The 15,074-nt window shown below is 39.0% G+C and overlaps 1 protein-coding gene across 1 annotated transcript; it reads right to left on the reverse strand.

Moving 5' to 3' along the window:
* Window positions 1–1,933: 1,933 nt before the first annotated feature.
* On the reverse strand, window positions 1,934–14,700 carry LOC140239774 (ubiquitin carboxyl-terminal hydrolase BAP1-like). The gene is made up of 12 exons (XM_072319597.1): window positions 14,580–14,700; window positions 11,898–11,927; window positions 11,412–11,599; window positions 9,910–10,029; window positions 9,044–9,245; window positions 8,153–8,225; window positions 7,447–7,567; window positions 6,018–6,376; window positions 4,575–5,414; window positions 3,820–4,003; window positions 2,995–3,087; window positions 1,934–2,308 (listed from the first exon to the last, which is right to left on the reverse strand). Exons 1-12 carry the CDS (start codon window positions 14,614–14,616, stop codon window positions 2,084–2,086), a joined length of 2,472 nt encoding a protein of 823 aa, XP_072175698.1. The 5' UTR covers window positions 14,617–14,700; the 3' UTR covers window positions 1,934–2,083.
* Between the last annotated feature and the right edge of the window lie 374 nt (window positions 14,701–15,074).

The following is a 15,074-nucleotide window of genomic DNA, read 5'->3' on the forward strand; positions in this document are numbered from 1 at the left end:
TCATTTCTGCAGAATGTTTAATTACATAGGGTCGTGCTCTCACACTCAACAATTTAAATGACAGCAGCAATCGCAACGATCAAGATCCTGGGGTAAGTTTACATCTTGGTAACCTTTGATTACATTTGCAAACTGTTACTGTCATTAAAGGAGACCTCCGGATGATTTTCAAATTTTTACATTTGAACATATATAAATTAGTTATACTGGGTACAGAGTTTGAGGATTTATAATGACTGGGATGAAAAATAAGAATGTTTTCCAAGTTTATAACAAATTGCAATGAACAAGGATGATGACATGGCAGCCTCACCATAAGAATGCATGAGATGTGGCTCAAGGAAGCAGCACAAAAGAAGAAGGCATGCATAGATTACACACAGGTGAGCTTGCAAGCATGCGGTATTGTAATGGAATGACACTGCTACATTTCTGAGATATGTGAGGCTCCTATGTCATCATCTTTGTTCAGTGTAATTTGTTTAAGGTTTTTGAAAGTACTGTTTCTCTGCTCAAGAACCACAATAAATTCTACAAATCTATACATGAAGCTGTTGATTTATGTACTACATGATGTGAAATTATGAAAATCGTCCGGAATGCCCCTTTAAGAAAACCAGATACACTCAATCAGCTAGAGAAGCTGAAACAGGCTTACCAGCAATATTAAAGGACAAGTTCACCTTCATAGACATGTGGGTTTAGTGAATGCAGCAATATTAGTAAAACACATCGGTGAGAGTTTGAGGAAAATCAGACAATCCGTTCAAAAGTTATGAATTTTTGAAGTTTCTGCTCAGTCACGACTGGATAAGAAGACTACTATGGCTTGTGATGTCACATGAGTACAATGATATAAAGAAAGAATAAAGAAAATTCAACATATTTCCATTTTTCTCGCATAATGAAAGAATACTCAACTTCTCTCTTTCAGAAGGCAGGGGGAATAATATTACCCTTAATATACGTCAGTGACAAGTCAAAGAAATGTGCACTTTATTAAGAAAGTTAAGTTTTGTGAACTTCTCTTTTTATTTCCCTTATATCGTTGTACGCATGTGACATCATACACTGTAGTAGTCTTCTCATCCAGCAGTGACTGCGCAGATATTTCAAAAATTCATAACTTTTAAACGGATTGTCTGATTTTCCTCAAACTTTCACTAATATGTTCTACTAATATTGCTGCATTCTCTCATTCCTTATGTATATGAAGGTGGACTTGTCCTTTAAATGATTTTAAGTACTGTGAAATCAACAATTCCCATACTCTACGCAATCATCCTATTACCATGGCAACACAGTGGTTACTGAATATGTGATTCCATAGGAATCTTCAATATTTTTCTTGTACATGAGCAGAGTTTTATAGAATTGTAGTGACGTCATGTGTACAAACTACGCAAACACATCTATGGCGATGTGCAGGACACTATGCTGGGTTTTCCTACAGCTTTAAAAGCACTTTCAGCATTATAGGATAATGGAAAGACCCAATATCAACATACATGTACCTGGTACACCATCAATACAGTTAGCGAATTTGCAACTCACCATGATTGATGGGTCTGTAGACAATTATTCAATTCATGCATCTGATATACTTTGGAAAGCAAACACCAGACCACATGCACACCTAAATTCTCAGGTGTAACAATAATTGTGCATCCATTTTTTTTTTTTTTTTTACACTGAGGGAATTGCGTATTTCAGAAATATTTCTTCAGACTACCGTACCTCAAGCTGTAGCATTCACAAATGGTGACACAACCAGATCACAGTAGAACACAGATCACACACAGAGCCTTTGGTAATGAAGTTGGGTGTTGCATATATCATTATACAATAACGTGCGGTATATATACTAGCGTGTGTGTGTGTACGTGTCCAGCTTGGTAACATGCTGCTATGCAAACCCTTGCCATATGTGCATCTCTAATTGTGACACCTTTTTTTTTGACATTCAATATATGATACTATCAACATGTTGATGTTACAGCGAGTTGCACGTGCACCATTCAATATGGGTCAAAGGTCACACACAAGTCTGAGCCAATTCAAGCTCACAGCATTGTGGGGGTTTCTACTTGTATTTGCCCGACTTCTTGCGAATACCCCGGGATCGCTGCTTCCTGCGCCGCCGGTCCGGCTTTCGGTTCCTCTGGAGGCGCCCCAGCGAGATGCCCTGGCGGCGCTTGATGAGGGCGTGCTTTTCCACCAGGGGCGCAAGCTTGCCCTGCTCCGCCAGCATGGAGAGGAAGGTGAAGATGAAGGGGTCGTAGTTGTGGGTGCGTCTGTTGTCGTCCACCTGTGGTAGCATTGAAAGAGAAAACTGATTGTTTACTATCATAATTCAATGACAGGCACATGTGCCAACTTCTATTTTACACCAGTGTGTAATTGGTGTGGTAAAATAATCGCTCAGAGTGATAACAACATCAGCACAATGTCGATTTACATTAAAACAAGTAAAGCAGAGAAGAAAAAGGAATAATGTATGGGAATCTACACTTGTTTGAATGTGAGATCTTGAAAAATTGATGATATGATTTTCACTATTAAATGTGAATAAAGCATTACTCAATATGTATTGACAATTAAAACAGCACAAGACAGATAAACACACAAATTCTTCAGTCACTGTTTTCAACCTTTTGAGCCATATACTAATTTACGATCTAGCAAACAATTACATCGTTTGCCTGTATACAAAAGAATTACATATAAAATCTGCTGTTGGTTTTGAATTGTTCACATGATTCTGCTCATGAATATTTATCACAAATGTAATGCTTTCCCTGCTGTTCAAATTATAAATTGTGCTGTATTTTTTTATGTCTGATTCTCATGATGAAATGCAAAATAAAATAAAACTGAAACTGACGTAGTAAGAATAAGATGTGCATTATCAACATTCTAACCTGGTTGATAGCTTATTATTGTCTTGCTCTACTTTGATATATCAGTTAATGCATTTTAAAAAGATGAACTCACCTTGTATTTGTTTCTCTTTTCCTTTTCATCCTGTAGTTTCTGCTCATATACACTTATCTCACTCTCTACTCCCTTCAGAACATCAAGCAGTTCCTGATGGAATGATAGGAAAGTAATTTCACATGAACACATGCCAATTCTTTTAAAGTGTGTTACACAATTAATGTAATAATGACTGGTTACATACATTGTACCTTCTGACATGATTCTTTGCAAAGAGAAATACATTCTAAGAAGTATGCTGTGTCTGAAAAGAGGAAAGTTTGTCTACAACAAAATACATAATAAAGTAAATCTCAAAATTAGTCACATACCAAATATTCTGTAACAATACATGAAGATAAGAATCAGGCATCCTAAAATTTTGTTCCTTAAATCATGATCTGAAATAAGCATACATTGTAATCCCACTGTCCTACAACTTGTATACAGGATCAAAAAATTGAATAACTTTTAGAAAACTCTTTGCTATTGAAATGGGCGCTACGTTGTAGCAGTTATTGATAAGTCTACTGTGAACTCCGTCAGTTGTGAAGTCACTAAAACAGATCTTGACAACAACTTTTCTCAATTACAATCTAAGTTTAAATCTGAAATTTCGTGGCCCAAAATAAATGGAAACATTACAATCCATTTTCAGTCTTAAGTGCCTGATCACACTACCAAAAGATAGTATTCTGGGAATTTGGTGGCCCAAAATAGATTCTTAGTGGTGCAGTGCAAATGCTAATGTTAATTCCTGACTAAAACACTGGAGTGAAAAATTGTCAGGATCTTGTTTGCCACAGCTCCCTTTTCCCATCCCATTGTGAACAGGAGGCTTACCCCAGGGGTGAAGTGCTGGGTGTCATCCTGTTTGTTGGCGGCCCTCTTGATCTTGGTCCACACCCCTGCCTCCCGCTTACCGGAGCCACGCCCCCCTGATCCATCCTTGTTGAAGAGCTGCCTCTTGGCCTGAACGTCTGCATCATCAAAGTCAACACCAGGTCTCTTCCTCAATGACTTCAGCCTGTTTGATCAAGCACGATGGTAATAGATACATTACTAAAATATACAAAATAATTAAACACAATTTAAGGTTTCTTGGCCTTAACAACATAGCTCGAATCGACTTGTTTACAAAAACAAAACAATATAAAAAAGAAGCAATAAACATACTTCTTAACAACAAGAAACAAACTGAATATACTGTTTTGACATATGCTCTGAGAGGCAAGATTGCATACAGACTGACGATGCATGAAGTTTGGTGATGGCATGAAAACTTTGCAAATATGTGTTTGTCTGCAGCTCTCTGTAAACATCACACTGATTGATCTGTACTTATACTGTGATTTCTAAAGTGAAAAAATGGTTTTTTTTGTAGGTTGCATTCTCGTGTAATCTAAAGCTACTTTTCAGCATGACGCAGGGAGAGAGGAGAACGTCCAACACAATCGTCTCAAACGTCTGCGTTGCAAATCTAAAGCTCCCTCATGCCACCTCATAAGCGAAGAGTTTTGGCAAAACAGGTGTTTGTACACTGTAATTGCAAGTGCTCTCTATGAAACAACAATTTCATAATTTCTTTGAAGGGATACCTGTTGATATCCAGTCCTCCGATGTCACCGCCCTCATCAATGATGGCCTGCTTTCGCTCATCCTCTATCTTCGCGATGGCAGCCTCCAGCTTGTTCCGCTCATCTGCGTTGGCGCCGGCTTTCCACTGCTGGAACTTACCGAGCTTGCTCGCCGTGGGACTATTGGAGCGTGACTGGCTGGCCGACTTGACCAGCGGTGAGTTGAAGGCACTGCCCGCCTCCGAGGCCGTGTCCGTACTGTAGTTGCTAGGCGACAGGGAGCCTGGCGACATTCGTTCAGGAGCGGTGTGGATGGTGAGGGGCTGGCAGAGGTCTGGAGGGATTTTGGCGGTGAAGGAAAGCAGTGGTCTACTGGTAGCAAAGGGGGTAGGCTCCACTTTGATGCCCTCCACTGCACTCGTGCTCTCCACTCCCTTCGTCTCCTCAGAGTCTTTCGAAGGATCCTCACACACCTCACTGTCGGCACAAATCCCGGCTTTTTCTTCATTTGCTGTGACCAGCAGCACATCCCCCTTGGAGTCTGCTGGGCTGGAATTGATGCTGACCACGTCAACCTCTTCCTCCTCCTTCACAGCGATCTCATCACCGCCTTCTGGAGCCGACGATGAGGATGTGGATGATGATGACGTTGATGAGGGGAGGGCTTGCAGTCCCTGCTCCTCATCCTCATCTATGTGTTCCTTGACACTGTTCAGGCTCTTCTGCTCTGGATGTCTCTCACCACCTTTCTCCTCATCACTCTCTGAGTCTGGCGATTCACTGTTGAGGCTGGAAGCCGACAATTCGTCACAGGACAAAGGTGACTTGCAATAATTATGGGTATCCAAGGCTGCTGGTAGTCTGTGTAGGAAGAGGAGTATGAAGAATTAAAGAGGACATTCAGTGACACAGCTGTGCATCAGTCTTTGATCATGCAATGTCACCGCAATATCCTTAAACAGACTTTCAATTAGTAGTTGCAGAGTTACTATTAAAGTAGAAGGTACCCATACCTGATTTGCATGTATTTATTTATTTATTCATTTATTCATTTTTGCTTTACAAGTTCAGTCCGCATCCCCATTAATTATATGCACAGTGGCAACTCTCCAGAATTTTTCTGGATCTTGGATTTGAAATATGAAAGAAAATATTTGTCATGGTTAATAGAAGATCTCCCTTGTTTTCACCTGTCTTCAATACCTACTGAGGAATTTAAACACCACAATTTTGTCTATTTCAAAACAAATTGACAAATTAAGCGATAAGACTCAAAACTATAAGGAAACTTGCACAGTGGCTTCAAGCACACTTAATTTCTGCCTTAAAATGGGTGAACAATGAGGTATAAACAAACAAAAAAATACTAAAAAACAAGTGAATGTATGACAATCTTAACACAGATTGAGAGATATAGATAGACTGGGCTGAGAGAAATTGAGGTTATGCTGAGAAGGCACATACTTGTACGTTGGTGTTGGACTCGGCCCCTTGTCCCTCGAGATCTGCTTCTTTTTCTTCTTCTTTTTCTTCTTCTTCTTTTTACCTGAGGAATGTTCCCTATGAGCCCCGTCTTCCTTCTCCCTGCTTGACTCTGCCTCCAGGGAGCTCCTCCCCGCCTCTGATACTGATGATGGCAGTGGTGGAGGTGGCAGTGGAGGAGGAAATGGAGCAGAGTCTGGGTGGTGGTCAGTGTCTGGGACGGACTGTCTCTCTTCTTTCACCTGACCTGCTGGCTTCTCGGAGGAGGCTACGGGGCCAGCACTGGAAAGCCTTGCGCCTGCCGACGCATCTCCTGATGGTCTCTGAGTCGACTCAACCAACTGAAATGATTAGGCAAGACAAACACATCTAGGATATAGGTTGGGAACAGCCAATATAGATAGATAGATAAATAGATAGATAGATAGATAGATAGATAGATAGATAGATAGATAGATAGATAGATAGATAGATAGATAGGTAGATAGATAGATAGATAGATAGATAGATAAATAGATGGAGAGAGAGATGGATGGATGGATAGATTGGTAGATAGATACAATGTAGACAGATAGACAGATAGATAGATAAATAGAGAGAAGAGCATAATCAAACTCTTTGCTGATGCACACATGGCACCATTCTGGGAGAGGTGCAGTCTGAACATTATGAAAAAAAAAAATTGATATTGCCTGGTACACCATAGAATGTTAATTCTATGGTGTACCAGGCAATACTAATTTTTTATTCCACCAGCCAGCATGCTACTCTGTTGTGCACTCAAAATAGGATTCAAAACAGGGTGACAACAGATTATTATCCTTTTGCTGGTAGCTGAAGTGTCACATACATGTAGTTACAATTGTACCTAACTCTCGACCAGTGATTCACATTTGAACCTTCAGTCTACAATGACCATAACTGTTTGTGTCAACGCAACACATTCTTTGCCATTTTGACAGTTTCAACCCTAATTCTGTTCTTGTTATTATAAAGCATCAGATTGCCTCTGGTATTAATTCATTCTAGTGTACATTATTACAAGGAGGGGCCATAATCATCACTCCATAATTAACAAATTTAATTCAATAATAATACCCAACCATTAAGTGTTCGATTATTTTTTAACTCACAACAGATTTGTTGCATTGAGCTCATGCTGCCACGTCACATATTACAAATCAACTGAGAAAATTGTCATACCACAACATATCAAAAAGACAAAATCAACCACAAATACAAACATGGATTTTAATACATCTTTCACATCAGAGATTGCCATTCCTGGAACATTTTTATCATTTCACTGCATACATATTTTGCCATACTTTACATCAGAGGTGTATATCAATGGGAAATCCCTGCAGGAGGGGAATCTTTAAGTGGGCAAATTGGCAACACAAGGACTGACCGAGTTCAAGGTCTGCAGCAGGATTTGTCGATTGGATCGAAGCGTGAACAGCTTCTGTTCAATGGCCATCTTCTTGTCTGCCACCACTGCCATCAGACTGAACCTGATGTCCGACGACCCTCTGGACCAACAACAACAAATAAGACAAAAATATTGACATAAAATTAACCCATTCCTTCCGCAAAATTAAGTATACCAGTTCCCATTGTATCAACTTATAGATGGGAACCGGGCAAGATCAGATTTTCTGCTATCAATATCTATTCTTTTTCTGTCTCAGAATTGCGAGTATTTTTGTGAAATTTATGTTTTCCAAAGTACAATATTGTAGTAGTGTGTGTATTTTGCTGCAAATCTCATCTGTACATGTAGGTAAAATTGTAGAAGTAATGACTAAGCTCACAAGATTTTGACTTTTGCTGACCACACTGTGGTGCCCTTAAAGTGTATAAGAAAAGATTTTGTGAACCCAGCGCATGCTCTATTCATCTTATCAGCTCGCTTGACTGCTTTGTATTATTTGCAGTGTATTTTGACTTTACAAATTACAACACAAATTTCCCCTTGTCATAGTGAGCATATCTTTTTGACACATAGGGTTTAACCTGACTAGCAATAGCTTGAAATTTTATCACATCTCAGCAATGAAAGAGATAGATAGAAAAAAAAATATAGCAAATTTCCTTGCAATTAACCCTTAACTTACCCTTCATTCTCAAGCCGTTCAGCAATGACCCTCTGGAATTTGGCGGTCCATTCTTCTTTTTCACCCCATGGGCCTGGAATGAAGTAAAGCAAAGGACAACCAAAATTTATTATCTTTTAACTTTTGATGTTTGATTTGTGCTAAATTTATTTTAGTTGAATCAAGTCTTGCTGTGGTGCTCTCAAAGCTCTGGTGCAACATGCAGTGAAGTGGCTGGAAGTGTTGGAAGCATTGCTGCTTTCAAATTGGCAGGTCCCTGGTTCAAGGCCCAATGAAACCAGATATGCAATGTGGAGTTTCATTGAGCTACATGTAGTCTCTATTATAAAAGGCAAACACTGTCCCTCAGATTGGATGAAAGAGTCACAACTTAGATATAGAAGACCTCATCAAAATACTCATAAAGAGCAGGGTCTAATATCAATATCAATCTGATATCAATTTTTATAAAGATGACTGGCTAAAGTCAGCAAATGCTTTCATCCAGAACATTATGCCTGGAAAATGGAGTGATGTTCTTTTCACAACAAAGTAAGACCATGGTCTCATTACAATTGTGATTCCTCATCACCAATCACTTAAAAAACTATGAAAAAAAAAAAACCAACCCAAAAAACCCAACCCTAAAAACAAATATTTTGATCTCACTTCACACCTCTTTTATAATGACCTGACTTTCAAATTCAGATTTCAACTATTCTGCATAATATGATTTGGACAGTGATGGAACATATCACTAATGATCTTGCACATCAAAATTTCAATTGCACGACTGATGAGGTAATACATAACTGAAAGACTGAATGATTGCCTACATAAGTGTATTCACTATATGAAGTGTAATATCTGAAATTATTGCTGGAAATGATACACCTATAGCCTGGTGCATACCGTGATCAAGAGGTCCAGGTTTGAGGCCATCTAGCTCATAAAGCCTGCCCTCTATTGGCACGTAGCTGACAAAATGGAATGTCTCCCCGGCCCTTGTGATGACACCAGTCTGTTTCTCCGGGAGACGGGGAGGCTCCGGATGAGCATGGGCATTGTGGGCCCGGGCTATCTCTGGGACATTCCCTATTGCCTCACCCCGATCCTGTGGAATAAAATTGAAGGCAAACTTCTAAACTCTTCTTCTTTGTAACTGAACCTTCAATACTGTTCATTTCACTGTTCAATGATTATATGATAACATCAATATATAGTCAAGTGTGTTCACAGGAAATTGGAATATATAGTAATTATGAAGAATACAAAAATTCCACTTCAATGATAGGATGCACTATCAAAATACAGAATTTTCCAAGAGAAATGTAAGGAAGCTCATTTCACTTGAGACTTACAGACAATTCACTGAGAAATTGTGCACATAGGTTACAACCTCTGGCCAAAGTACGAGATTTAGCTGACAGATCAACTCCTTGTTGTTGTTTTCCCTAAGTTGTTGATTGATACATTGTGGAAACTTCAACACGATACACATTGTAATTGCTGAATATGAAGGAGCAGATATAATGTAATGACATAAATGTACATCAACCAAAGACAATTTTGAAATTGTAAGCATGGGCACAAGTTGTTTAGTTAAATAATTTGTTTCAGCCACTCCTCGTCAACTGCCTTTTAACTCATTTTTCATATTCCATCTTTGAGATTAATCCACGTAAAACAGCCTTGTAACAGCACTATCTACAGGAACATCATTAATACACAGATTTTTAAACAAATGCAGACTAAACATTCCATTACAAACTTCATACCTCGGGACTGAAACTCTTGGTAAAATCCTTGAAGTTAGACAATGTTTTGCCAAGGGAGATGTCAGGACAGTTCAGGAGCACACTCAGCAAAGCATGAGTAGCACAGGAGTTTGGAACAATCTAGGAAATGATATGAATGTAGCAACAGAAAATGAGATGCCTTGCTGTATTTGGAACATAATTCTGCCTTCTCCCTAAATGGAAAAAGAGCAAGGAGGGTAGAGGCTCAGAGGCCTCACTCCTACAAAATGTTTGTTTCCCTGTTTGTTCACCATCTTGCGATAGCTAAGACTTTGACATTAAAGGAGACCTCCGGATAATTTTCAGATTTTTACATTTGAACAACTATAAATTAGTTATACAGAGGACAGAGTTTCAGTATTTGTGATGATTGGGATGAAAAATAAGAATATTTTCAAAATTTAGAACAAATTGCAGTGAACAAGGATGATGACATGGCAGAGTCACCATAAGACTGCATGAGTTGGGACTCAAGGAAGCAGAACAAAAGAAGAAGGCATGCATAGATTATACACAGGTGAACTCGCAAGCAAGCGGTATTGTAATGGAATTACACTGCTACATTTCTGAAATATGTGAACCTCCTATGTCATCATCCTTGTTCAGTGTAATTTGTTTAAAGTTTTTCAAAGTATTGTTTCTCTGCTCAAGAACCACAATAAATTCCACAAATCTATACATGGAGTTGTCGATTTATGTACTACATGATGTGAAATTATGAAAATCGTCTGGAATTTCCCTTTAATCTTTCATGAACTTATTGAATGATGTTCCCCCAAATGTTTTGACACTGCATTTGCATGGTCCTGGCACACAGTACAGATGTTAAGAGTACAATTACTGATCATGTGCAGTTTAAATATGCTCCTCTTTATATCATTTGAATAAGGAATGTATTAAAGTGCATACATGTACATTGTATGATAAATTGATCACAAAGATCAGGGTGCTAACCCAGTCCCCCAACCCCCATCAACCCACATACCCACACCAGAAATTGGGTGAATGATGCCAGCCCCTCTAGTAGTTAACTCCAATTCATAAACAACCAATAATAATCATATGGCATCAACCAGGCACATTGAGCCATACAAAGAAGAAAGAAGAAGAAGATATTGTCTGAATGAAGAAAATATTGCTTCAGTACATGTAACAGTCAAACTGGTATTATGAAAACATGGAATGACGGCTCCTATTTTACAGGACAATTTGGAGACTATAATGGACCTGTAAAAGTCGTTTTTACAAATGGATTATGTTTTTGGATCTAGAAGATATCCCTTTAAAAATTGTGGAAGGTGTAGTCAGTTTACAGCATGGCTACACATATTTTGGTATATACTTGTAGTGGTGATTGTACATTTCTCACTTCTTCCACAGATCTCATCAGAGCATTGAACATGTGTAGTGACCCTGATCTGCTCTTTTCACTGTAAGTCACAATTCCACATACAGTTACTACATGATTGACTAAAACTCACTTGGTGTGCGAAGAACATGTCGCGGAGGATTGCGGGATTGGTGACGTAAGCATCGTCAGCCAGAGACTGCACTTTGCGCCGTGCCCTTCTTTCCTCAATCCACTTGAAGAGGAATATAAAGCCATAGACGGGGCCTTCTATGGGCTTCTGGAGGTCATAAACCTCCTCTACTTGCACACCTTTAGTACCTGGAGGAGCACACAGTTTGCAGGGGTACTTTACACTGTATACTATGCATTGTCACAAACAGTTAGATTTCATTTTTTGAATGACAAATACAAAAATATCAATGTCTATTAACTATGAAATGGCTTTTATGAAACAATAAATTCTGAAGAAAGAAGGTACAAATTTGAGATTTTAAGGGACAATTGATTGACAAATACTAGCATATTTTTTACAACTTTTCACAACTGTGAGAGACATATTTTCATCCTTATATTACAATGTTACTTTCAGACAAAACTGTCACATGGAGAAACTCACCAAGTTCTTGAACAAGTAGAGTGAAGACTCCTATTCAGAAAAAAAAAGATACATGACAAGGTAAAGTCACTATGTGTACAATTGTACTTGAAAGAAATGCAAAATACCCAGAGACTTATTCCAACTGGACAATATACCCACATGATTTTTTATCATGGCTACTACTAAAACACTGATCAATTCAGTGCTTATTTATGTCGATGTAGGGCAATTGTCAATCAGTTGCAATGAATATACACCAACTTTTCATAAATGGTGTCAAAATTAAATCTAGGTGTTACTGTTGCTCACTTTCACAGGCAGGAAAATCATTCCAGTGTGTCTCTGAAGTTAGTCATTTCTTATGAACTCTCTGAAATGGAATTTACACTTGCACGAGAGTAATGTATGGCACATTTTTTGAATGTACCTCATTGTATCACACAGTCACACACTGACACACATACGTACACTTTTCTTCTTCTTCTCTTCTTCCAATACTGTGCAGAACCTTCACAGAGTATAAAACTCGCACAACTGATGAAAGGCTCCAACTAATGCAGACAGTCTTAGCATAAAAAAGTGTACACTCTAGATACAGGCACATACTGTAGATCTCAGTCTGGAAAATCCGCTCATGAAGGTTCAATAAGTTCCCTCGCCGCAGTGCTCATGAGGTCTCCTCTTCACTTCTCATCCATCTCACGTCTTATATATGAATGGTCGCAAGTTTGCACTGTAATTTTTTGTTATGCACACATGTCCATTCTCCATGATGAGAAGAAAAAAAAATCATCTATTTGTTTTGATTAAAACTACAATTCTGTCAAAACAAATACATGTAGATAGAATTTTTCTTCTTCACATCATGGAGAGCGGACATGTGTGTGCAACAAAAAATCACAGTGCGAATTTGCGACCATTTATATATCAGATGTGAGATGGATGAGAAGTAAAGAGGAGGCCTCATGATCGAGCACTGCGGGGAGGGAGTCTCTTGAGTACCCCACAGGTGCTCATGAGGGGGAGAGTGCTGTGTGAGACGGAGCCCCCCCCTCATGAGCGGACTTCCCGGAATGATCTACATATATACAGTATATCCTTGTATTTTCATTCATTTTGTGAGTATCTTTTTGTTACTAGGGTAAGGGCACCAGTATTCGGTCAGCTACCGGTATTCGGTCACTTATCAGTAGTCACCAGCCAGCAAGTTCAACTGTCACAACACACGCAAATCACATCAATTCACATACCTGCACACTCATTCACAACAGGAAACTCCCTTAGCCCCCTCCAAAAATCCATCCAAAATCCCAAATTTTACTGTCAAAAGTGCAGAATCGGCGCTACTTTCCAAAAGCGCGCGCAGATAAGGCCCAGTTTTAAGAGTACGGGTCGCCGAAAAAGCACTAAAAATCGAGAAATACGCCGTTCTCTCGCTGGATTTTTCGCTTATCACAAGCTTGGAGTGTAATGGTATCCTCAAAAACGCAAAAGAAAAACAAAATTTCCGTACGTGCCGATACAGTGTCTCAATGTACAAGGGTTGAATGCAAGTGCCGAGGCCCCAGTATTCGGTCACCAACGGTCCCCGATGCAATTTTGCGCCAACAAGGTAGCGCGCGTGCACATTTTTTAAGCTGCCTTGAACACGCATCAATGACTTTGAACGCGCACATCGCGTGATCGAATACTGGTTGCGGTGACCGTATTCTGGGGCCTTTTCAAGGTGAAATATTTAAGGATTTTGTGCAATTCTGTGAGATATTTAACAAAATGAAAGTTGAGATTAAAGAAATTTGATATATAAATTGTAGATCTATTTCACATACATTGCTGTAGATATGACGTACGTATGTATTATTTTAGTTTGAAAAATATTGCAAAAAAGCTTAAGTGACTGAATACTGGGGATGTTACCCTACATGTAACAATGTACTGTAGTTTGTTTGCCGAGTATTAGGCTCAAGATGGAAAAATAATAGACAGGGATCGTGGGAGAGGTTTATGAGCAGGTATTTTTGTGGTGTGAGACTTGAATCTGACTACGGCGAGTACCAAGTGGACGCGAATGAGGGTGATTTCTGTCTACTACTCGGTTCTGCTCTCATGAGCGTAACAAGCAGAATGATTGGAAGCGCTATTTATAGGCTAGGGCAGAACAGCTGAAATCTCCCTCCCTCCAATCGATCTCCAACTTCAGCATTGCATTGACTGAAGTCACTCCCCCTCAGCGGCCCTTTGTATGTTGGGCAACAACTTGATCAAGATGCACAGGCCACAGCAAAACTTTCCTCAAAAAGTTCAAGTTCAAGTTTATTCATCTTTCTTCCTTTACATAAATCAAGTTAGAAAAACAAAATAAATTTACAAATAGAACCGTTCTAGCACCTTTCTTATTTGCACTTTTTTTCTTTAACAGAACACTTCACATAAACTGACACATAACTTTAGTCTAACCGTTGGATAGAGAGCGAAGAGACATAATGAAGAGCGTACAAGTGTATTTGTCGAATCAACCTAGAAAACTCTACGTTACTCGTTAGGATTCTAGTAATTAGTATCTGCTACATTATATTGCAAGATGTCATCGAATACGTGGGACCGATAAATTTGGGAATTTGGGAATTCTCTTTGTGTTCAACCCTGACTGACTATTATCTCTACAACTCTGCCTCTGATATTCATTTCCTGTTAAGTTACCTGGGTCACTTTCGAGTTCAAGCCATTCTCCAGCCATTGTAGAAGATTAAAACCCTTGTGCTAGGTCCGTAGACATCAAATCATGGCTCCTCCGTTCAGCATTTCATCTCCACTTATTTTATCACTGTAAGAAGCAGATAATCGAAAGCCGTAACCGTGTGTATGATGGTGTGTGTAGGTGTAGTGCGGCGAAGTGCAGTTAGGACATGGAAAGCAAAATAAATCTCAATCGACAAGATGTCATGAATGTATGATATACCAAAATACACGAGTGTTTTCATTTGGAATAAAAATCATGCAAAATATTATGGCATACTCGTGCCAATATTATAATAAATGAATTTATTATAAAATATTTTCAACATTATGGCTGAACTTTTTTATTTTAGTTTTTTTTTTTTTTTTTTTTTTTTAAGAATGCAAGTTTGTGAGGCTAATATTGCGGCGTTTCATAGTCGATGTCGTGTGGTTCGCTTAGAGCAGGCATGCACTGCA

This window comes from Diadema setosum, chromosome 2 (assembly GCF_964275005.1).
Source record: "Diadema setosum chromosome 2, eeDiaSeto1, whole genome shotgun sequence".
NCBI lineage: Eukaryota > Metazoa > Echinodermata > Echinoidea > Diadematoida > Diadematidae > Diadema > Diadema setosum.

Bases quoted from the DNA above. Each gene is read 5' to 3' on its own strand.
- LOC140239774 (XM_072319597.1), bottom strand. From the start codon at position 14,616: ATGGCTGGAGAATGGCTTGAACTCGAAAGTGACCCAG. The intron at 8,226-9,043 runs GTATGCACCAGG...ACTTCATTCCAG, and splicing joins ACCTGGACCTCTTGATCACG to GCCCATGGGGTGAAAAAGAA. The intron at 6,377-7,446 runs GTCAGTCCTTGT...TAATCATTTCAG, and splicing joins TGCTGCAGACCTTGAACTCG to TTGGTTGAGTCGACTCAGAG.